Source organism: Equus asinus, chromosome X (assembly GCF_041296235.1).
Source record: "Equus asinus isolate D_3611 breed Donkey chromosome X, EquAss-T2T_v2, whole genome shotgun sequence".
Taxonomy (NCBI): Eukaryota; Metazoa; Chordata; class Mammalia; order Perissodactyla; family Equidae; genus Equus; species Equus asinus.
In genome coordinates, this window is record NC_091820.1 from 100,512,539 (window position 1) to 100,536,708 (window position 24,170).

At 44.5% G+C, this 24,170-nt stretch overlaps 1 protein-coding gene across 1 annotated transcript; it reads right to left on the reverse strand.

Annotated features, from left to right (window-relative positions):
- Positions 1 to 16,759: 16,759 nt before the first annotated feature.
- RIPPLY1 (ripply transcriptional repressor 1) lies at positions 16,760 to 23,462 on the reverse strand. Its single transcript, XM_014854653.3, has 4 exons — positions 20,038 to 23,462; positions 19,064 to 19,118; positions 18,368 to 18,432; positions 16,760 to 17,810 (listed from the first exon to the last, which is right to left on the reverse strand). Exons 1-4 carry the CDS (start codon positions 20,187 to 20,189, stop codon positions 17,555 to 17,557), a joined length of 528 nt encoding a protein of 175 aa, XP_014710139.1. The 5' UTR covers positions 20,190 to 23,462; the 3' UTR covers positions 16,760 to 17,554.
- Positions 23,463 to 24,170: the final 708 nt, after the last annotated feature.

Consider the following 24,170-nt stretch of genomic DNA (forward strand, 5'->3'; position numbering starts at 1 on the left):
CACTCTCTGACTTCAAACTATACTACAAGGATAATCAAAACACTATGGTATTGGCAGAAAAAAAGACACAGATCAATGGAACAGAACTGAGAGCTCAGAGTTCTTTCTGTAGTTCTGCCTGTATTTTCTTGTGTTTCTCTGAATCATTTTCTGCTTCTAAATGCACACAGGCTTTCTGAGGCCTCTAATCAGAACCTGGCCAAAACCCCACTCCTCTCACCATCTTCTAAAATAAACCGAAAACACACTAAGCATAGGAGGATTTTTGTATTTTTCTTCAAGATTTGTGAAGTATGGGGAGAAAGGCCATATCGAGGAGCACATAGCCGTCTGTCATCTCACTGGTCCCCATTCTTCCTCACTTTCTCTTGAAACTGATTCCTGAAGTTCACGTCCTTCCACAAGTCCACACTCTCCATCTATGACTCTCCCTGCCATATGAAGCCCTTTGAGAAGCATTAAGCACTCCCTCTGCTCTGGGCTATGTCTCTTGTATGGTGAAGCCCACCGGTCCTGTGTACATTTTTCCCAGGTTCCCCTGAAATTCCAATAAATATTTTTCTCATTTCACAATATGCATGTATTTCAAATTTTATGTCTAATTCACTTAATTTATTCATGTCATATTGTATGAAGTGTAGCTTATTTTCTCATGGCTTCAAAATGAGTAAGAAAAAGAAGGAGGCAGGGACCAGTCTCTTTATACAAAACATGAGAAATATTTTGCTCATCCCCAGCACAGGGAACTGGCTTTTTCCATGTCCTGTTATTTCCGGAACCTATTCAGAGTTGCTACCTGTTCCCTAAGCATCTCCCTTTAACTAGTGAGACTTGCTCAGCTCCTTGCTTACCACCCCTGGAGGCATCTCCTCATATGATTAAAATGGAAAATTGGAGTTAGCTGTGGCTCTCTTCTTCCTGTTTGACTAGTAATTTTCAGATGCCCACGGTAACTGTTCCTCTCCTAAAGCCAAGACCTGAATCAACAATAGGAAAGTGGTTGAATTCTAAATACTGGCTTTTGTCTGATCACCAATTTATAAAGAAACGAAGAAGAGTGGAAAAATGTAGTAGGACTGAAATTGGAATCCACGAATTTTTTTATTCCTTCTCTCTTCAATCTTCTCCAAACTTTTTCATCATTAGTTTAACTATTTTCAATAGAAATAACCCCTTTTGAAAAGCTTCTTTGGGGAAAGGGCTATCACAACTTCTCTTGGCATATATTTCAATGAGAACTAGTTCTTCTGGCCCAGAGGTTATGTACTTCCAAGTTCTACTTTCAGTGTAAAATCTTGTTCTGACTCAAGTAGACAAAAACACAGTATCGGTCAACATCTTCTTTTTCTTCAAATTTGTTAGATTTTTTAAGTAATAAAAACAAATCAAATATTCTTGAAAAGGCAAAGCTATATTGATGGGGAATATATCAGTGACTGCCAGGGGTTAATGGCAGGGGAAGATGTGATTATCAAGGGAATTTTTGGTGGTTGATGGAAGTGTTCTGTATCCTGATTGTAGTGGTGGTTACATAAATCTATATATGTGTTAGAAATCAATAATTCAAAAAGATTTATGCACCCCTATGTTCATCACAGCATTATTCACAATAGCCAAGATGTGGAAGCAACCCAAGTTCTGAACCATCAACAGATAAATAGATAAAGACGATGTGGTGTACACACACACACACACACACAGTGGAATACTACACAGCCATGAAAAAGACACAATGGTGCTATTTGCAACAACGTGGATGGACCTTGAGGGTATAATGCTAAGCAAAATAAGTTAGACAGAGAAAGACAAATATTGTATGACTTCACTCATATGTGGAAGATAAAAAAACACATAGATGAGGAGAACAGATTAGTGGTTACCAGAGGAGAAGGGGGCGGAGGAAGGGTGAAAGGGGTAAAGGGGCACATATGTATGGTGAAGGACAAACACTCGACAATTGGTGGTGAGAACGATGCAGTCTCTACAGAAACTGATAAATAATAATGTACACCTGAAATTACACAATGTTGTAAACCAATATGATCTCAATAAAATAATTTTTAAAAACTCATAGAACTGTACACCAAATGAAAAAATCAATTTTACAATATGATCATTTAAAAATAAAATTTTTCAAGAGAAAAAAAAGACTGTGTATACTTCATAAGCTGTATCTAGAAAGATACATAAGGTGCATGTTTCAGTGATTTCCTCTGAGGAAGGCAGCTCGATAGATGGAGAAGTGGGGTTGGAGAAACATCCTTATTTCCTGTTCACTTTGTGTATGTTTTGAATTTTTAAAATAAATTATTTTATTAAAGCTTAACATACGTATACATTTAGATGGATTATCACCAAGTGAACGCACTGATGCAGTCACCACTCAGGGCACAATAGAGAATATTGCCAGCACCCCAGGAGCCTCTCTCCTGCCATCTCCAAATCATTATCTCTTTCCCTCCTCCCCAGAGAAAACCACAATTCTGACTTCTAAGACCACAGACTAGTTGTGCCTATTTTAAAATTTATATAAATGGAGTCATACAATATGTATTCTTTTGTGTTTGGCTTCTTTCACTGAACATTATGTTTGTGGGATTCATTCATATAGCATATCAGTAGCTCATAACCTTTTATTGTGGTGTGGTATTCCATTATATGGATATATCACAATTGTTTTTAATCCATTCTACCATTGATGGACATTTGGGTTAGTTCCAGTTTGGGAGTAGTATAAATAATGTGGTTTCAAACACACATTATTTGTATTAGTCTTTCAGTGCCCATATTTATGTATCTCTTGGGAATATATTTACATATCTAGGAATGGAATTACCAGGTCGATAGGCTATGTATATGTTCAGCTTTGATAGGTGCCTAACAGTGTTTCAAGTGGCCATGCCAATTGACACTCCAGTCCATCATACATAAAAGTTCTAGGCAGCTCAGTATCCTCATCAGCACTTGGAATGGTCTGCCTTTTCATCTTAGCCCTTCTGGTAGGTGCACAATGGTATCTCGTTGCTGTTTTAATTTGCATTTCCCTGATTATTTTTTAAAATAAACTCTATTGAGGTATAATTTACATACAAATTAATGTCCTCATTTAAAGCATACATTTGGATGAGTTTGACAAATTCACACACCTGTGTAACCAACCACACGACAATCAAGGTATAGAACGTTTCTAACACCCTAAAAGTTCCCTTGTTCCCCAACCAGGGCAACCTCCCTTACCCCCAGACCCAGGCAACCTTTGATCTGTTTCTGCCATATATTAAATTTGTCTTTATTAGAATTTCATAGAAATTGAGTCATACAAGTTCTCTTTTATGTCTGCCATTTCTTGCTCAGCATAATGTCTGTAAGATTCATCCATGTTGTTGTCCATATCAGAAGTGTATTCTTTTTAGTATTGCATTAGTACGAATATACCACAATTTGTATATCCTTTTACCTGTTCATTGTCATTTGAGTTGCATCCAGTTTGGGGCTATTATAAATAATGTTGCTGGGAGCATTTGCATAGAAGTCTATTGTGAACATACTTTCATTTCTCTAAAATAAATACCCCAAAATGGAATTGATGGGACATATAAATACATTTTTAACCTCATAAGGAACTTCCAAACGGTTTCCTGGAGTAGCCGTATCATTTTGCATTCCTACCAGCATATATGAGAGTTCCAACTGTTCCACGTTCTAGCCAGCACTTGGCATTCTTAAATTTTGGCTTTTTTAATTTTGATCCTTCTAGTAGTATTTCATATTGTAGTATGAATGTGCATTTCACTGGTGACTGATGAAATTCAGCATCGTTTCATGCTCGTGGGCCATTCTTACATCTTCTTTTGTGAAGAGTCTGTTAGAATCCTTCCCTGATTTTTTAAAACTCTTTTCCAGTTTTATTGAGAAATAATTGACATACATCACTGTATAAGTTTAAGGTGTACAGCATAATGGTTTGATTTACATATATTGTGAAATGATTACCACAATAGGTTTAGTTAACATTCATCCTCTCACATAGATAGAATAAAGGAGAAGAAAAAATTCTCCTTGTGATGAAAACTCTTAGGATGTACTACCTTAACTTTCCTATGTATCATACAGCAGTGTTAGCTATAGTCATCATGCTGTACATTACATCTTCATGGCTTATTTATCTTATAACTGGAAGTTCGTACCCGTTGACCACCTTCCTCCAATCCCCACTCCCTCCACCTCCTGCTTCTGATAACCACGAATCTGATCTATTTTTTCTATTAATTTGGTGGGGGTTTTTTAGGATCCATATATAAGTGAGATCATACAGTATTTGTCTTTCTCTGTCTGACTTATTTCACTTAGCATAATGCCTTCCGGGTCCATTCACGTTGATCCTCACTCCAGTTCACCCATCTCCACTTCTCACTGCTTGTTCTTTACCTTATACTGTCTTCAAAATCCAGTGTGTGTTTCATACTTACAGAAAATCTCACCCTGGACTAGCCACATTTCAAGTACTCAATCATGCTATGTGGCCAGTAACTACTGTATTGGACAAGCACAATTCTGTAGCTTTACCAATTTTTGTCTGCTTCTTCTGTCATTTACAGAAAGAGGTAAGATAGAATTGTCCTGTGATGATGAATGTATCGACTTTTATTTCTGTCCAGTTTTTCTTTAAAAATTTTGAGTCTGGATGCTGGCCCCATGGCCAAGTGGTTGAAGTTCTGCCCACTCTGCTTCAGTGGCCCTGGGTTGCAGGTTCAGATCCCTGGTGCAGACCTACTCCAGTCACAAGCCATGCTGTGGCAGCATCCCACATACAAAATAGAGGAAGATTGGCACAGATGTTAGCTCAGGGCTAATCTTCCTCAAGCAAAAAAAGAGGAGGGTTGGCAATGGATGTTAGCTCAGGGCAAATATTCCTCACCAAAAAAACCAAATTAAATAAATAAATAAATAAATAAAAGAAATGTTGAGTCTAGGTATTGTTTACATTAAAATTTAAAAATCTTCTCTCTCCCTGGAGGATTGAATCTATTATCATGAAATAATCCTTGTTATCTCTAGTTCATGCTTCTTGCACGAACTCTTTAACCTTATTTATTCTCCTCATGACTTATTTGTTATTGTTGCTGTGTAATTTAATTCTCTGTTTATTGTTGACCTTACATGACATTATTATTGTTAATTTATACCGTCAATATTTACTTAGATTTGCCAACAGATTTACTATTTTTTTGTTCTTCATTACTTCATGCAACTCTAAGCTGCCATCTTGGATCATTTGTATTTAATATTTCTTTTAGTGTGAGTCTACTGGTGACAGATTTTCTCAGTTTATGTTTATCTGAAAATATCTTTAGTTTACTGTCCTTTTCTGCCGGGGTCCAGCCCCAGCCAAACAGGGTCTCCTGAGGGATGGACGGCATCAGCGAAGGAGGAGGCAGTGAGCCAAGGAGTTTGGTGTCCAAGTCTAACTTTATTTTGTGTATGTATGATTTATATAGGGCTCAGGATATGCAAGGATGATTTCATGAAACAGTCCCAGTACATATTTTTGGCTCGCGTAAGCGGGTTTTTGTAAGGTAGACAATAGTCCTAAGAGCAATTGACTGCAAGGTAGACAATAGTCCTAAGAGCAGTTGATTGTGTGTAGGCCCGGGGGGAGTCAAGCTTCTGTAATTCTTTACTTCAAGGAGGCTACCCCCAGCGGCCTCCTGACTCAATGGGCCGTGGCAACCACCGTCCTCCCAGAGAGATCTGTGGGGGCCACAGATTTCTTTGTTCCCTCTCCACTCCCACCACTTTACCCGGCCAAAGGACGGGTCAGAATGTTCTTTCCTTAGAAGATGTTTTTCCCCAGAACTTTCCCTAGAATATTGTATTGTATCATTCTCATTCCCAGGGCCGGGCTGACTTCCCCTGAAATAACCCCAGGTGCAGAACAGAGTAAGCAGAAGCAGGAAAGTCAAAAGTACCAGGGAGACTTGTTGCAGGGGCAGCCTGGTAGATTCCCTTGAGGGTCGCCGTGCGTCCCCTCATCTCTCTCCCGGACCATGTCACAAGGCAGAGGCTTAACTTGTAGGCTGACGGCTCCCGGCATTTTTCTAAATTTTTTATCGTGAATTAAATTTACACACGGTTATAAGAAATAATATAGAAAGATCCCATATAGCTTTTACCCGGTTTCCCCCAATGGTAACATCTTGCATAAATATAGTACAATATTACAACCAAGAAATTGACGTTGATTCAATACACTGACCTTAATGAGATTTCTCCAGTTTTAATTGTATTCATATGTGTGTGTGTTTCATTCTATGAAGTTTTATCACTTGTTAGATTCATCTGACCACCACCACATCCAAGATACAGAGCAGTTCTATATCACAAGGCAGTCTGGTGCTACCTCTTACAGCCACATCCATCTCCCTCCCACCCATCCCAGCTCCTGGAAACCACTAATATATTCTCCTTTCCTAAAAGTTTATCCTTTCAAATATTATATAAATGGAATCATACACTATGTGGCCTCCGGGGATTGGCTTTTTTCATTCCTCACAATTCCCTGGAGATTCACTCAGGTTGTCATTTATATCAATAGTTAGTTCCTTTTTATTGCTGAGTAGTATTCCATGGTATGGATGTGCCCAGTTTGTTTAACCATTCACTTATTGAAGTATATCTGGACTGTTTCCAGTTTTGGGATATTATGAATAAAACTACTGTGAAAATTGGTGTACAAGTTTTGGTGTGAACATGAGTTTTCATTCATCTGGGATAAATGACCAAGAGTGCAGTTGCTGGGTTGTATGGCTTATGCATGTTTAATTTTGTGAAAAACTGCCATATTTTTTCCCCAGGGCGCCTGTACCACTTTACATTCCCACCAACAATGTATAAGTGATCCAGCTTCTCAGTATCCTCTCTAGCATTAGGTGTTGTCACTATTTTTTTTAGCCAATCTGATAGGCATGTAGTGGTATCTCATTGTGGTTTTAATTTGCATTTCCATGATGGTTAATTTTATGGCCTGAATTGTGTCCTCCCAAAATTCATATGTTAAAGTCCCAGCCCCTAGCACCTCAGACTGCAACTGTATTTGGAGATAAGGTCTTTGAAGCGGTGATTAAGTTAAAATGAGGCTGTTAGGGTGAGAACCTAATCCAATAGGACTGGCGTCTTTATAGGAAGAGAAAGAGACATGCACATCTCTATGGGACGCCCAAGTAAAGAGGCTGCAAGAGAACAGATATCAGCAAGCCAAGGAGAGAGGCCTCAAAAGAAACCAACACTACCAACACCTTGATCTTGGACCTCCAGCCTCCAGACCTATGAGAAAATAAATTTTTGTTGTTTAAGCCAGTTTGTGGTATTTTCTTATGGCAGCCCCAGCAAACTAATACAGGTAATGATGTTGAATATCTTTTCATGTGTCTATTTATCATGTGTATATTCTCTCCAGTGAAATGTCTGTTCATGTCTTTTGCCCATTTTCTAATTGGATTGTTTGTGTTTTTACTGTTGAATTTTGAGAGTTCTTTTTATATTCTAGGTACAGGTCCTTTGTCAGCTATGTGATTTGCAAATATTTTCTCCCAGTATGTAGCTCATCTTTTCATGCAATTCACAGAACTTTGATGAGGCCCAATTAATCAATTTTTCTCTTATAGTATGGTGATTTGGGTGTCAAGTCTAAGAATTCTTTGACTCGTTGTAGATCCCAAAGATTTACTGCTATGGTTTTCTCTAAATGTTTTATAATTTTATGTTTTACATTTGTCTGTTATCCATTTTGTATAAGGTGTAAGGTTTAGGTTGAGGTTCATTTTTTTGTCTCTGCATGTCCGATTGTTCCAGCACCATTTTTTGAAAAGGGTATCTTTCTCCATTGAATTGCTTTTGCACCTTTGTCAAAAATCAATTGGACATTTTTGTGTGGGTGTGTTCACTTTCATTTTTGAAAGATATCTTTTCTGGATATCAAATTCTAGATTGCTCTTTTGTTTTCTTTTCCAGCAGTTGGACAATACCATTACATTGTCTTTCAATTTCTATTGTTTCTTTTAAGCTGTCAGTTTTATTGTTGCTCTTTTGAAGTTGATCTTTCTTTTTTTCCTCTGACTTCTTTAACCCTTAACTTAAAAGAAAAGTCTAAAAACAATGTAAGCCCTTTAAGGAGCATTTGGAACAAAGAGAAAATAAAGTAAAATCATGTCTAATGTTACAACCCAAACACAACCATAGATTTTTACTTTTGGATACTAGTTTCTGTAAGCATTTTTAAGATGGCTAATTCTTTAATCCTCTATTTCTTTCCTTTCAATCATACTCTCCTCTATCTGGTTTCAGTTATGGCATCTCCAACTGCACGTAATATTCTTGGATTCACAAGAATAGATATAAGGAAGACTTGCAAACATCTACATTTATAATTCTTACCTTCTATTCAATAGTAACAGAAACATTTTCCTTTCTACTAACTCTTCAAGGACCTATTTATAGTTTTTATGTGTCTCAGAGGGGAAGGGTACAAAAAAAGAGTATAGTATATTACATAAAGACTAGTATCTCCACCCTTCCCTTTCTTAAAAGTAAAAAGAAACTCTCTTACTTTTAAAATTTTATTTTTAGTCCCATGACTCTGCCTTCATTTTACTTTTTATGTTTCAGTAAATGTTTGGGTCAGTTTGGATTTCTCTTACCATTTTTAGTGCTGTTCTTATGCCTGTGGTAATTCTTTTACAGATTGTTTGTAAGTTTTTGACCCATTTTAGAGAGCAATTTCTTAGAATTTCCAATATCTTTTTGGAATTTAATAGCATGAATCCTTACAGTGGTTTCTAGAAAAAAAAATCCATTTTCCTAACATACTGAGTACATTCAGAGTAGCTTAATATGTTTATTTTACTCAATTGCGCAGGCAGCATAGCTCTGAAGAAATAGCATGAACTGAAGATTTTGTAAGCCAATGCCAATGGCAACTACCAAAAGTCACTGCTCCCAGCAATTCAAGCATAGCTACTGCTCCCATATGCAAAGTCTTGTACACAGAGCCTCTTGGACAACTTCCCCAAGTTAATTGGAAAATGAGGTATCCGGGAAAGGTGGGCAGACAGAAAAACAGAAATCTTTCAGTTACCTCTAGAAGTAAAGCCAGAAGCTTTAGCTTCTCTACTAATTTCACTGAATGGCTTTTACGACAAATCTCCAATGGTTTCTCCCAGAAATTTCTGGGGTTTGTGTCTGTTTTTGGAAAGGCAGATAATTATACTGAAGTTCCTTTTGCAGTGCTTATTAAAATACAACTGTATATAACACTTTACAATTTTCAGAGTGGTTTCATCATAGAACTATCCACTCGGACCTCATTTCCAACAAACCTATGAGCTTGATAGGCTAAAGACTGTCCCCATTTAGAGATGAAGAAACTAAGTCAATTGTCCAAGATGTTACAGATAATAATTGACAGAACCTGAACAAGTACCTGAGTCAAGTCTCCTGATTCTGGTGTTCTTTCCTTCCCACGACACTGCCTCCACCTCAGAAAATATTAAATAGTCATTAAAAAAGCGTTTAAAATAAGTTTACAAAGAACGGATTTTTATTTTAAACTTAACTTACCTACGGCAATTGTCATCAGCTTTCCAAAAGTGCTTAAAGTTTCCATGAATCTGTTTGAGCAGGGGAAATTTTCACTGCTAACCCAAGGCAAAACCCCTAAGCCCAGGCTAACAATCCCACTACAGTCAGGTCACATCTGGATGCCCATGAAAGAGCAACACACAACTAGAAGCTCAGTATGGAATTTGAATGGAAATTGAATTTGTTCCCCAGGTCCTCAGAGCTCAGTGGAAGGTGAAGAAATTGAACAAGTGCCCCTTCCCTGCCCAGTGTAGACATAGGCTGGGACCAGACTCTGATCCCGCACTAATCTTTCTAGGTGTTGTGGGTTTAAGGCGGAGTTTTCATGCCTGAATCCAACTACTCACCCTTCTTCTCTAGGCTTCACACTGAGAAAGCTATAAGCACAAGGAGATATGAGTAGAACAGCAAGCAAAGTACCATTTATTAATAAAAGCTTGATTCAAGAATACAGCATATGCTTGGTAACCCTGCCTCCCCTTTTTCTATCCTTCTGTTGCAAGGTTCTCTGGTTAAAAAAAAAAATGGGTTGGAAATTGCAGCTTAATCTACTCCCTCCCCTCTGAATCTGAGAAGCCAAGGTATTCAGAATAAATTTGGCCTAACCTAATCATCCATAGCAGGTGGAACCAGCGATATAGTCACAGATGTATATCACTTTTCACTGTGATGACTCTGCTCACTGGTGAGATGTAGCCTAATGATTGATCTCAGACCAATCAAATTAGTAGATCCTATGCAGGAAGATCTATATCAAGTGCCTGGAATTGTGAGTGAAAGTATTTGCTCTCCACCAAGGACCAACTCTGAAGCATGGAGATAGGGTTAAAAATGTTCCCCTTCCCTAATATTAGAGAGGGTACATTTGCTGTTCCACATACGTCTGTGGGGAGGAGTTGATTTCAGTGCTGGCTCCCTCTCCTGGGTTGCCATAGTGAAGAAAGAGTGAAGAGCAAGTGACAACAGAAAGGGAAATTCAGTGCCACCCAGAGAGCCAATGCTCCAGAAGGAAGTAACAAGATTCCCCTCTCAAAAGAACAAAGCTTGCCAGGGCTTCAGTGTCACATAGGGGCTAAGGAGGGGGTCTTTGGGCTCAATGATTTGTTATCTCAGCAGTGCTTGTGCTGTTGCCAGTGTGTTAGAGTGAGAGGAGACCAGCCTCTGGTACTGACAGTCAAGCCTGCATTCTCTACCCCTAGAGTCATGTCAAGCGACACTGAGAGCTATTATCATACTGCTTCTCTCAGTGCCTGCAAACAGGTGCTGCCATCTGGACCCATGCTGATGACACACATCACCACCTCCTGATCTTTGTACTGACTAAGGACAGAGTGGCCCCTTTGAGCTCCTGATGGTCATGTCCAACATGAGATGAGTGGCTAAATCCAGCTGGCTGTGAGTACCAGACAGCAGTTAATTTCTCAGCAGTGCATGCTGCTTGGCTGGGGAGATAATGTTCATCTCTCCTCAAACCTGTCATCTAACATTTAATTGTACTCTTGGCATGTGTTGGAGATGTGGCTGTCTTGGATCACCAGTTCTGGTAACTGGCTGCCATTTCTTTTAGGAGAAGAATCATAGTTTGAGAGTTTACTGGGGATACAGCTTTGGCCTCAGCAGAAGCAGGAGACTTGTTGTCAGAGTGCAGTGATGTGGGACCAAACAGTAAGCTGTATCCTGGATTATAGATGCTTCACATATAGCCAGAGCTCAGGGAAGACTGCAAGAGTTGGTGGAAAAGCACTGGACTCAGTGCAAGATTCTGGGTCCAGTCTTGACTCCTGCACTGACTTGCTGTACGTCCTTGAGCAAGTCACTTCCCTTCCCATCATCTTCAATTTTCTCATTGAAAAATGGGAATATATCAGAGAGTATTAATAGATTCCAATGAGATCATGGATATAAAGCTGCTCTGAGACTCAAAAAGAGTCTAGCACCTGTCTAAAGCAAGCTTATTAACATTCTCCGGATAGTGAAGGACAAAGATATATGGTCCAAGATTCTTGAAAGTATACATGGAGAAAAGCAAGTGTTTTAGCACAGGTTTTGCCCACAAGCCTCAGGTGAGTGTGTTGTCAGTGCCTCCCTTGGGGCAAGACAGTGGGCTTGGGGGCACCAGGGACCTAATAGAGCTAGACAGGGAAGTCAAGGGGAGCCAAAGATCCAACTCTCAAATGATAGCGAGTGCCAAGAAAAGAACAATGATTTTACATATACACACACATACATATGTATCTCACACCTATAAAGTGCCCTGTACTCTGCTAAGTCCTTTACATGTATTACCTCATTTAGTCCTTAAAATAACCCTGTAAAATTAGTATTATATCATCCCTATCTTACACATGAAGAAACTGAGGGTTAGAGATTAATTTGCTATTTTTCCCATGGTCACTTAGCTAGCAAGGAAGAGAACCAATATTTGAACCAAGGGCTAGCACGACTCCAGAGCCTGTCCCCATAACCACCAGGCACTAAACTGCTGGCCATAGAATCCTCTGAGTGGATGGGCCTCCTGATCCTTTACCTAGCGCTGTAGGTCCAGGCTTAGTCTAGAGCTCAGCCACTAGGGGGCGCTGCCTCTCCTGCTGTTAACAGACACCCGTTGAATTTCGAGGAACTTGTGGGAGCTGGCTGTTCTCTCCCAGGAGTGGAAGAATTCTCGAAGAACCCAGAGCCTGACTCCAGCTTGTTCTCGGGCTCTTCTTCAAGCCCTTTTAAATCACACTTGGCCCCAGGCCCCAGGTGTCCCCAATGATGGGGATAGAAATCCCTTTGCATGACAGTTTACTGCTTCTGCGGGGAAGGGAGTAGAAGGGGAGGAGGAGCCTAGTAGTTAAGAGCCAGGACTCTGTAGCTACACTGTCCCGGTTCTCCCCCAAGCTTCCTCAGTTCTTGGCTGTCGCTTCGCCTCTCTGCGCCCCAGTTTCCTATCTGTAAACATGAAGATAGCACTACCCACCCGGCGGGATTTGGTGTGCCTTGTTCAGGATAAAGCGTGTGCGGTGCTAGCCCTGTGCCTGGTGCACCACGGGAGAGCTCGGCAATTGGTAGTCCCTCCCTCTGGGCCCAGACTCCTCAGCCAGGACCCCTTCCTCTAAGAGGCCGCACAGCGGTGAGCGGCAGGAACAGAAGTCCCTCATCAGCGCCTTGCCTCTGGTAGCCCTGTGCCTGAAGCAGCCCAGGTTCTGTGAGAGCCCACCACTGCCCAGGAGGAGGCCCCCAAGTGTCCCTCCCTTGGTGACACATTTCAGTAGCCTTCAGCTTTTCCAGGCCCAGAATTGTTCCTAACCTCTGACTCACTTCCCTCCAGCCAGAATTGAAAGCTTTTCTCTCCAGTCCTCCCAAAGATTTAATCCTACACCAAGCCTTGTAGATGCCACCTCCTGAAATCACAAGGCTTTCGAATGAGACAGACTTGAATCCCGGTCCTGCTACTTGTCATTCGTGTAACCCAAGGGCAAGTGCTCAAATCTTGCCTCAGCCATTTATTCATTGTGCGACCTGGAGCAAATTTCTTAATCTCTCTGAACCTCAGTTTCCTCATCTATAAAAGGAGGATAATAATAGTACTTATGTCTCAGGGTTGTTGTCAGGATTAAATGAGGCAATACATGTCAAGTGCCTTAATTTAGAAGGTGCCACAGATTACCAGCTGTGTGATTTGGGGCAAGTTATTATTTTTTTATAAAAATGCTCTAAGCCTCAGTTTTCCTAACTGTACCTATCCCTCAGGGTTGTTACATTAAAGGAGTTAATCCACGTCAGCTTGTGAACTCTCAGTTTTCTCATTCATAAATGAGCATAAAAATTGTGCCTATCATCTCCTGGGATTGTGGCGATTGTACTACCGTAGGAGCTCATGGCGGTAACATGAGTAGCAAGTGCCCGGCAGAGTGTTGTGACTGTCACTTCCTGGGCACTCCCTGTTTCCCAGGTTTTTGCATGTGTGTTTGTCTGCTTGCATGGAGGTTGCTGCAAGCCTTGCCAATTGGGAGTAAACCAAAAACACAGTAACCAACGCCAGGCCCCCGAGAGGTCAGAACAGTGAACTCAGGCCACCTAACAACCTTGTTTGTGAGGAGGATTGGCAACCACTTTACAACAGGGGCCTGGGGCAGGAAGGAGACAAACTGCCCACTAGATAATCACACGGGGGTGGGGGGCTTGGGGTGGCATTGTAGCACCCGCTGTGGTAGGGGCGGGCCCTTTCCTTGCCCAGAGACAGAGGAGAATAGGCTACTATTTTAATGAGCATGTGCGGGGGTGGGGTATGTGGTATAATAAGGGACTACAGAGGTGGTAGTGAGAGGGCTAAGAACACAGACCTGACTTTGACCCCTGAGGGGAGTGGGCCTATGGATAGAGCCAGCATGTGGCAGGTAGGGGATTCGAACCCAAGTACCTCTGCCTCCAAAGCCCATGCTCTCAATCATTACAATATTAATGCCGGGCACAGAGTAAGTAGCTGCTCAATAAATACTTGTTTAATGAAGGAATTCATACTGCTGCCTCTTTCTGGAAAGTTTTCTCCCTCCATCTCTACCTTGGCCCATCCTTCAAGGCCCATCTCAAATGCAGCCTGATGCTCACCCACTGTGCCCTCTCTCTGTTGCCATGGGGTGGGGGAAACAGGAGGCATCAGTGCTGGGGTGAGGAAGTATAGGGCACTAGGATGGGCTAGCTGGGGTGGAACCGGAGGAAGGACTCTGAATTTTGCATAGAGATTTTTCTCCGGAGTTTGTGCACTGGATTTGAAGTTGCTACGAGGGCTGGATACACCCATAACAAAGTAACTCACACTGGGCTCTGTTAGTCAGAATTCCAATCACTTAGCAACCATGTGTGGGAAAGAAGATTGGAAGCCGTTTCAGGGCAGGCGACAGGGAGGAAAGTGAGACAAAATGTCTGCTGCTGACCAACAGCAAGTGTGCAGTAAGGGGCGGGGGGCGGGTCGGGGGAGGGAAAGCGAGAGGAGCTCATTGGGAGTTAAGAATTACTGCTCCAAGGGTTTTAGGGTCTTTAAACCCCGGGGGATTTAGGGATTTGTAATTCTATGCTATATAATACCCTAAAACCAAGGATATTGGGATTCCAAGGATTTTAAACCTCTACAACCTATGGTACTAGGACTTGAGCAATTTTTGAGCTATGACATGCTGGAAGCTTAGAACCCGAAACAAGGATTTTAAACAGAATACTGGACGCGTTAAAATACTAACCCCCCTGAGACTTCTCATCAATCTTGTTTTAACCGTTGGGACAGTGGTTTCAAACAGTCTTCCCCACAACCTAGGAACCCCGAAGGTGCCTGAGAGAAGGAGGAGTTAGTTTACAAGAGAGAGGACACCAGGGTAGGGATTCTGCCTCCCCCACTATGGCCTCCACCAAGGCAGCTCCGTCTTTATTTGGTCTGTATACTGGCTCTCTGCATTCAAAAGAAAAGTGTTCCTGCTAAGGCACAAAAAATAAGTTTTCAAACCTCTGTCCTAAGAAAAAGGGACTGGAGACCTGGAAAGAGTGGCCCAGGAAGCCACATTTGGCCTCTGTTTCATTTTTTTGTTATGAGAGACAGACACTGCAAAGATGGTTTGACTGGTAAACCATCAAATGGTGCGAGGAGATCAGGCGGAGACGACTGGGAAATGAGTCATTAGTTGAGTACACCAGTCATTAGTTATCTCTAGCCTATAAGCTCATTTCTGTTATCAAATTAATAATAACCACTGCTATGACTATGATTGCTGTGACTACTACCACTTATTGAGTGCTTTTACTTGGTTCCAGGGGCTGTGCTCAGTACTTTCCGTATATTATCTCATTGAATCTTCACTCTGAGAGGAAGTATCATTATTTCCCCCTTGTCACAGATGAGGAGACTAGGGCTCAGAGTGGATAAGTAACTTGCCCGAGGTCATACAATTATCACACGGTAGATTCCACTTTTCTTACAAGCAAAAAAAGAATGGACTAAAGGAATTAAAGTGGGCAAAGGTCAACTGCTTGGCAACATTAATTGAGGGACAAGGTTAAATTTTGACCAATAGATGGCACCAGTGTGTGAGTTTGGTGGCCTGCTCAAGGCTGCGTCCAGTTCATGGAAGTCCCAGCTGGGCTCAGAACTGTAGCAGCCTGTCTCAAGTTGAGGGAGGAGGGAAAGGAAGATGGGCAGCATTTTGCTTCTGAATCAGATGACGTTACTCTCTCCTGTTAGTAGCTAAGCGAAAATGCAGGAAGCCAGAAGCGGGGGGATGGAGGCAGCTCTGCCAAGAACTGCTTTAAGAAGACCTAAGAATCCTTTTCCTTCAACATTTCTTGAGTGCTTCCTTTGTGCCAGGCAGTTTGCTGTGCAGTGAAGTCACACAGGGATATCAAACACAGCCCTGTCTTACTGCACGGGAAGGGGGACAGATGCTGTGGTTGGAGAGGCATTGAATGTAATGGGGGCACCCAACCTGGACTTGGGGGCGGGGGAGACCTTCTTACAGGAGCGGTGTCTGAGTCTTCCTATTGGGTGAATGGGAGTTTATCAGACATGCAAAAGTGGAAAGGCATTCCAGACAGAGATTAAAGTCACAGAGGTGTTAGAAAGCATGACACATTCGTGGACAGGCAGCTTAGGCTTCAAGTGTTAAGAGATGAGTCTGAAGAGACAGGTAAGAACAAGGCAGTTGGACAGCCCAGAATATCAAGTAAAGGGCTTGATCTGTGAATATATGCATAAAGAAGCAGGAGTCTCAAGAGGATCTGTGATCAAAAAAAAAAAAAAAGATAAGTCCGCCTATTGGTGAGGCAATGAAGAGCCACGGTAGGGCTTTAAGCAGGGGCACAACACGGTCTGATCTGATGGCCAGTGTGGAGGACGAATCACAAAGTCATGTGCAGGAGGCAAGAAAATTACTTAAAGAGTCATTGGGGCAGGGGTCAGCATGAGGGCCTGAACTGTGGGACATACAAAGGGAACTGAGGAGGTAAAATTGCTAGGACTTAGTAGCCCCTCAATCCGCCCCCCCCCCCCCCCCCGCCACATGCACACACTCATCTCCAAGGCTCAACTGAGGCTGCACCTCTCACCACCCCCTCAACCCCCAGCCCTAATCCCAACTTTCAAGCTGCCCTTTGGGGGTCTTTTTGCTCCCTTTCCAAGCAGTCTTCGAAGTTTAACCAAATCTGATTTCACAAGTTGACAGCCCTGTGCTGATTCCCCGGCCCTACATCCCCATGAAGACAGAGCTATCAACTGACCTCAGGTAGAGCAATGAACTGGCCTTGAGCTGATCTCTGACCCTCTGCCCATGGCTTCACAACACGAGCAGAGTTCAGTTAAGAAATCAGCACAGTTCCAGGAAAAAGGCAAGCATCATCTAGTTTATTTTTCTCCTGATTCATCTCATGCCAATACAGACCCCAAAGGATAGCAGGCAAAATGGAGGGAGGTACCCAAAGCAAGCTGATTCTCCCCATGCCCCCTTCTCTTCCTGAAAGGCCCATCAGAAAGGCATCCCACCTTTGCTTGGATCTGGTGTCGGTAACCCTAGAGGTGGAGCCAGAAATCTGGGTTTCTATGGGGAGACAGGACTATGTGACCACCTGGAAGGCTGGGGAGTCAAAGAGCCCTGAAGAATGACAGTTTCCCTCTACATGGGCATGCTCTGTCCTGATCTGCTTCCTGGGGGTTTCAGAAAGCAGGTCTTCCTTCCCCTAGAACTTCTAGGACCCTCCCACTGTCAACACAACAGCAGCCCAAACAATGAGATGCCAGAGGCTTGGGCTCACAGGCCAGTTGGGTACAGCCAGGGTGAGCTGGTGACTCAAGGACCCAACTTTCAATCCAGAGAGCTGTGCCTAGAGATTCGTGGCTAATCGATGCCCTGGAGCCTTGCCAGGCATACTGAACCCCAATCAGACTCTGAAGGGCTCAGTTTGGACAGGTCAGGGGTAGAGAAGGATGATGAGCTGTGGCCCTGTGTGGTGCTGATCCTGGTACCCTCACACACTCTTCTGGCCCCTTTTCATCTGCCTCCTCTTCTTTGTCCTCCTCCTCTTCCTCTTCCTCCTCTTCACTGTGTGAGTCCTCATACAGATTGATGGTTGCCTGGACAGGAAAGTTCTGCAGTAAAATCTCCCCATCACTGTACAGGTAGTCAAAGGAGCGGGATTTAGGCCAGAAGAGCCTGTGGACAGAGAAGAAACATGGCCCCTAACTTAGAGAAGTCTCATGTGTGTAGAGGGGTCAGTAGAGTCAAGAAGGTAGCCATCCCCTAAACCCCTTCTCCTCCCTGCAGTAATGGGGTGAGAGGGAAGGGAAGAAAGAGAGTTTTGTAACAGAACCTTCTGAATTGTTACAAAATGGCCCCAGGCACAAAGGTAATATTTGGTGGGCCTGCAGCTGTGGGGAGCCCCAGCGCCAGCATCTTTCAATTCTGACCCTGATCCAACCCCCACCTCAGAAGGCCTCTAGTCAAGAATTCTCTAGCTCCGTGTCCTTCATCTCCTGCTAAGGCTTCCTTCACTGACCTGCCCACAGGGGCTCATTCTTAGGGGTCATTGACAATGCCTCCAGGGAAGGCAACCTTGGCCAAGTCTCTTAACCTTTCCGGGCTTCAGTTTCCTGGTCTATGGAATAGTGATTGTAGCAGTGCCTCCCTCCTCCTGCTTCACAGGGCTGCTGTGAGGACTTAAAGAGTGAAAGGATCTATGTCAAGTTCTAAGGTTGATGCCCGAAGCTTACCTGATGGGGTGATGAAACTCGGAGTCAGCCTTGGTGACCTCAGCACCTATTGCTCCACCAGCGGCCTGTCCAAAGCAAAAGCTAGCATGTGGCTCAAAGTACATGGCCAGATAACTGCCTCTTGCGTATCAGGGGTCAGAAACCTACAGGGAACATGATCTAGAAGAGACCTTAGACATCTCTGGGGCCCAGCCCCTGCCCCCCAATCAAGGGGGTCTGTCCTGGTTTTGGTTGAAAAACAAGTGGACAGAGCCCTGGGGGTTGTTTGCTTTTCTGTCCCTGTTCTAACACCTGTTTGGAGACTGTCCAGGGCATAGATTTCTACTAGAGCAGCGAGGATTCAGGGGTGGGGGTGGGGGTGGGGGCAGAGCATGGGGGCTAGGTGCCAGGGACCAGGATTCTAGCACCAGCTCTCCCACAGACTAGCCGTGGGGCCTGCCCAGAGGCCTCCCCGACTCTGGGCCTAAGTCCCTTCATCTTTCAAATTGCCACAGAAACCTTAGTCTGCCTTCCTCCTAGAGCTGTTGGAATCAAATGTGAGCAGGCTGTCAAGATGCTTTCCCAGATCTACAGGCCTGAACTGAGGTCAGGGGCTCTCTGGGAAGGGACCTGGTCTGTGTGAATGCACATGGCTGTGTGTGTGTGTGAACATGTATAACAGGGGCTCAAACTCACCAAATCCGCAAGTTTCCTCACCTGCCTTGGAGGGTCACGTGTAGAGGACAGCCAGGGCCTCCAAAGACAAGCTCCTCTGGGACAAAGAGGAGAGATCAATCAGTGGAGGAAGAAGGGACTGGAACATGGACTCCCTGAGATAACAAAAGAGGCCTCCAGAAAACTTGGCTCAGATGCCATCTACTCCAGGAAGCCTTTCCTAAGGACCCTGAGCCCAGTCAGGACAGATGCCCCTCCTCTCTGCTTCAACAATGTTATCGTTGCTCTTATCGCACTGTTTTGTGACTGTCTGTTTACCTGCCTTTGAGCTTCTTAAGGGCAGATTTATGTTTGATCATATCTGAATCCCCAACACCTAGCACAATGCCTGGTACACAGTAGGCATTTCAGTAAATGTTTGTCAAATGTTCAATTTTTGGAGGAATGAAGGAGCATTGTATGAAAAATATCTTGCCCCCTACCTTCTGCTCCAAGAAGTAGAGCTCAGAGTCCTACCATCTTCCTGAGGTGAGGAAAGGGGCCGGAAATATTCCTGGGCCCCCTGCTTCCCCACTAGACTTCCAGAGGTAGGAAAAAAGCAAAGGGAAATCTTAAGGTGTGGTCAAGAACGAGACAGTCCCCCAGTCAAAGGCCTCTTGGGATGCCGGCCCTCTTTCTCCCCCTCTGCAGCCTAGGTCCTGTTAAAGCTCCGTGTCATGGCGATCCACCCTGTGCCCCTCAGTGGACTGAGCAACTTGGCCAGGAGGGCCTGGCTGCTCAGCTTTCGGCTTTGGCAATGCCCACTGTTCCCAAGTCCCCTCTAGCCACCCAGAGGGATTAGTGAGGTGAAAAGCCAGTCCAGCCTGAGATGTGGAGGGGGCACTCTCTGAGGCTGCGAGGCCTTTGCCTTTCCCCTTCACAGAGAACTGAGGCACCCTGGACATCTCCTTTTCCTTCCTCTCCCAGGAACCCCACTAAGCCTGAATTCAGGTTGCCAAAGGGCAGGCTCCACTTACCTTCGGCTTCCATCTACTTCTTGTCCAGAGGAGAGAAGGAGCGATGGGTTTAACAGGCCAGGGAGGGCCAGAGGGGCCTGCGCTAAGGCCGGAGCCAGGGCTAGGGCCAGGGCTGGGACAGGGGCAGCAGCAGTTGGAGCAGCAGGATCCATCCTTAGGGTGTCAAGGCCAGGCAGGCTGTGGGGGCTCCTATTTCTCAGAACCTCCTGCACGCTTTTGGCCTTTCCTGGGAGACCCTTTAATAAGGCCTGCCTGGACTCATCAATTATTCAGGGACATGCAGGGGTGGGGGCCTTGGGACGAGGCTAAAGATTTAGGAAAGGGGCTCAGGGAGGGAGAGCTGGGTTCCCGGGTGTGAAATCTCTCCCAGTTGAATAAACAGAGAGTCAGTGGGGGGTGAGGGGTTTTCTTTACCTCCAAGTCAGAAAGGAAAACACAGAAGGGGCAAATCGCACACCATTTGTGCAAATTCCCCAGGCGGTAGCAAGGCCGGAGGAGGGAAAGGCGGGAAGCTCATTAGCACCCGAAACCACAGAAAGTTGTCAGGCACACAGGGCTGGATAGACTGGCCTTTAGCAAAGCCGGTTCCCAGCAAGAAGGGACAGTTGGCCCGGCTAAGGAGCATAAGGGACTCGCACGTTATTGCAGTTCAAACCCCAAATAGATTTTGCCAGGTGAACTTGATACAGGGTGACTGCCAGTAAGCATACCACCTGGGCTAGGAAAGAAGGAGGTTCTGGGTGGAGCAGTTTCCAGTTGCCCGTGGGGGAAACATCAAGTGGTCTATTTCCACTCCCTCCCCTTTAGTGGTTGGTTCATTTTCAAAAGGGCCTGAATCCTCTCTCCAGCCTCAGCAGTCAGTGGTCCAGCAAAGGAGTGCAGGCAGCATTTCCAGGGCTTCCAGGTCACATTCCAAATCTCCGAGCTCAGCTTCCAGTCCAGGAGCCGGGGTGCTGGGGGCAGGCAGAGTTCTGCCCAGCTGCTAAGCCGTTGAAGGACCGACCATGCCTGGCCCCAGGGCCTCAGTTCCCTCACATGTGAGAGGAGGGTGCAGCCCAGCAGACCCAAAGGGCACTGCCAGCCTGAACGCTCTGTGACGGGAGCCAGGTAAATGGGTACTGACCCCGGGCAAGCCCAGCGGCTCAAGCACAGTCCTTGGCCTCAGCCATTCTTCTGGGACTTTGCCAAAAAGCTGCCAATTACAACTACTGACAGGCTCCTTATGCCTTAGAGATCCCGAAAATACTCCCCTTGACCTCGGTGTCCAGCACTAGCATGGATTTAGCTCCTTAGATATTCGTCACAGCCAGGTTTGTAACCATCAAAAATCGGAAACAATCTCAATGTTCAATAGGGAACCAGTTACAGTAATTAGGGTAAGTCCTTACAACCGAATACTAAGCAGGCACTCACAATCATGTTTTAGGAAATATAATTATCAACACAGATAGTGAAAAAAATCAGATGCTGAAATGGTATGAAGAATGGATTCAAGGACTCCTCTTTTTTCTGTTCACCTACCCCTTACGTCTACCCTACTTTCAATTCCAGTGCCACTGTGTTCTTTGTAGCAAAAGAAAATTGGAAATAAACTAAATGTCTCACTTTAGAAAGCTGGTTAAATAAATCATTGAACAGTTAGACAATTTCGTATTAAAATTGGCTTGGTAGAAGATTCCAGAAAAGTTAATATATTGAAGAGTGAAGAAAAAGAAGCCTCTACAGTATAACTTAGAAGATGATCTCATTTTGGTAAGAAAAAAAAGTGTAGAATATGCAATATGCAGGAAAAAAAGACTGGTTAGAAGAAAGGAGAATGTTATGGGAGTTCTGGGAATAAGATTATGGAAATTATGGTAGAATTTTACTTTCTTCTTTATGCTTTTCTGAATTTTCGAAGAAATTCCACAAGACCTGATACTATTTGGGTAATAAACAGTAAAGACACATAAAAGTAAAAAGGAAGAAATGCTTACATGTGAAGGAGAGAAAACTCGGGGAAATGATGGCCATTTTCAAACTTCTGAGGATTAGACTGTCCTGAGATTACACTTGTTCTGTGTGACTTCAAAAGGAGGGCTGAGGTCCATGGATGGAAGCTACACGGAGACACATTTTGGCTCCATCAAGGGAAAATTTTCTAACAGCCCAGCCACCACCTAACCCAGGGGCCTGGCGCTGTCCCGGCCCTCAATAAACAGAGGTTTATTATATGTGGCAAAATGAGAGCCGTGGAATGTGCTGCCATGGACTGGGCCAAGCTCTCTGTCCCTGAACTGTGTAAGTGCAGGCTGCATCCCGGAGAGGGCAATCTTGGCGGGGTGGGGCAAGGAGGGCTGCTAGGAGCCCGAGTTTCCAGCCGGCTCTGAGAGTTCTTGGTAAATTTACCTCCAGAAGATGAGAATTTGCTTGTACTGCATCACTAGCTCAAATGAGGAGTGAGGCTGAGAGAAGGAGGCAGGCTGAGGAGACTGGGCTAGAAGGAGATGGTTTATGAAGCTGACTTGTCACACGCTGGGATCTTTTTGACCTCTAGGTGGCCATAGTCTCTGAAAATAGGCAGGAGGGAAGAGGGAAAGAGAGAAGAGGTAGACTTTCCTCCTGAGCCCAGAGCTCATGCCCAACCAGACCAACTACTCTGTCTTGCTCCCTAAGAATGGCCTCAGCCTCATTCAGCTTGTGGGAGATGAGGCCACTGGCCCCTCTCGTTGTCCTCTCCCCAGCCTGAAGGATTTGAGGCCTGCAAGTGTTGCTGGGCAGAAGTGGGAACCTGGCTGTTCTCCTTTGCACTCAGCACAGAACAGGAGTAAAGTGGCCAGCAGGGTGGCAGGAAAGGTCTGGAACAACCAAAATGAAGAACTTCCTGTCAGGGGAATTCTGATCTTACCTCTGTTTCCCCTAATAGCCCAATAGTGCTTCTGAATTTTGTCAGTGTTTGCTTTGCCAGACCCTTCTGAGAGGGCTTGGTGCCTCCTCAGGGCCAGACACTGCTGGGCATTGCCTGACAAGGGAATTCTCTAGAAAGAGGAGAGTGCTGCAGATACTGCCTCAAGGTGTTTACAGCTTAGGGTGGGAGACCAGACCTGCACAGGGGAAGACGAACTCAGTCAACCTCAGCTGGGTCCCGGTAGCCCTCAGCCACCCTTGAGCTTGTTCCCTTGTCAAATCCCCTACTCCAGCCTCCACATTTTCCTGGGCCACATTCCAAACTTCCTTCAGCTCCGTACCATGTTCCTGCCTCGCCCCTCTCCCTGCACGGAACAACCTCTCCTCCCACTTCCCTGAGAAAGCAGAGGCCTTCAAGCGTGAATTACCTCAGTGCCCTGCCCCACCCCCCAAAATTGGCCTGCCTCTCCAACTTCCTTCCCCTCGAGCCCTCCCTTCTCAGGGGACAAGGTGCCCCTCTCGTTAAAGGCTAATCCCTTCATCTGGGCCTTGGCCTCATCTACCCTCCCTCCCTGGGGCCCTTCCTTCAGACATTATGCCCCTTCTCTTCAGGAAAAGTCAGCTTCTTTATACCAGCTCTTTCCCTGCTATAAAATGCCTGCTTCTGTTATCCCCAAAAAAGGGCCCTCCCTCCCCAGATGTGTTCTCTTGCTCCCCTAACTTGCTCTCTCTCTCAATCTCTTTCTCTCTCTCCCCGTCCCTCTTTCCCTCTCTCTTTTCTTTCCTTCACTCTCAAATTTGTCGAAAGTAGAGTATACACTCTGGACTTCCACTTTTCCAAACTTCGCATTCACACTTCAAACCACTGCAATTTGGCCCCAGCCCCACCCTTCTAGTGAAAGGGCACTAGCAAAAGTCGCCAATGACCTCCTAATTGCCAAATTCAGTGATCTCTTTGAACTCTGGGTGGCAAAAGACACTGTTGGTCAAGTCCTCATTTCTGAAACTCTCCTTCCTCTCTTGGCTTCCATGATCACTCTCTCCTGGTTTTCCTCCTGCTTCTGGAACCATTCCTCTCGGTCTCTTTTGCTGACCTCTCTTCTTCTGCCCATTCCTTAGATCTGTGGTTCTCAACTACAGTCCACAGATCAGGCTGATACATCGTGATGTTTTCAGTGGGTCACAGCAAAATGGGAAAAGCATCAAAAGTAGAGTTTTTCAATAATCTAAATTCGTTCAATTATAAA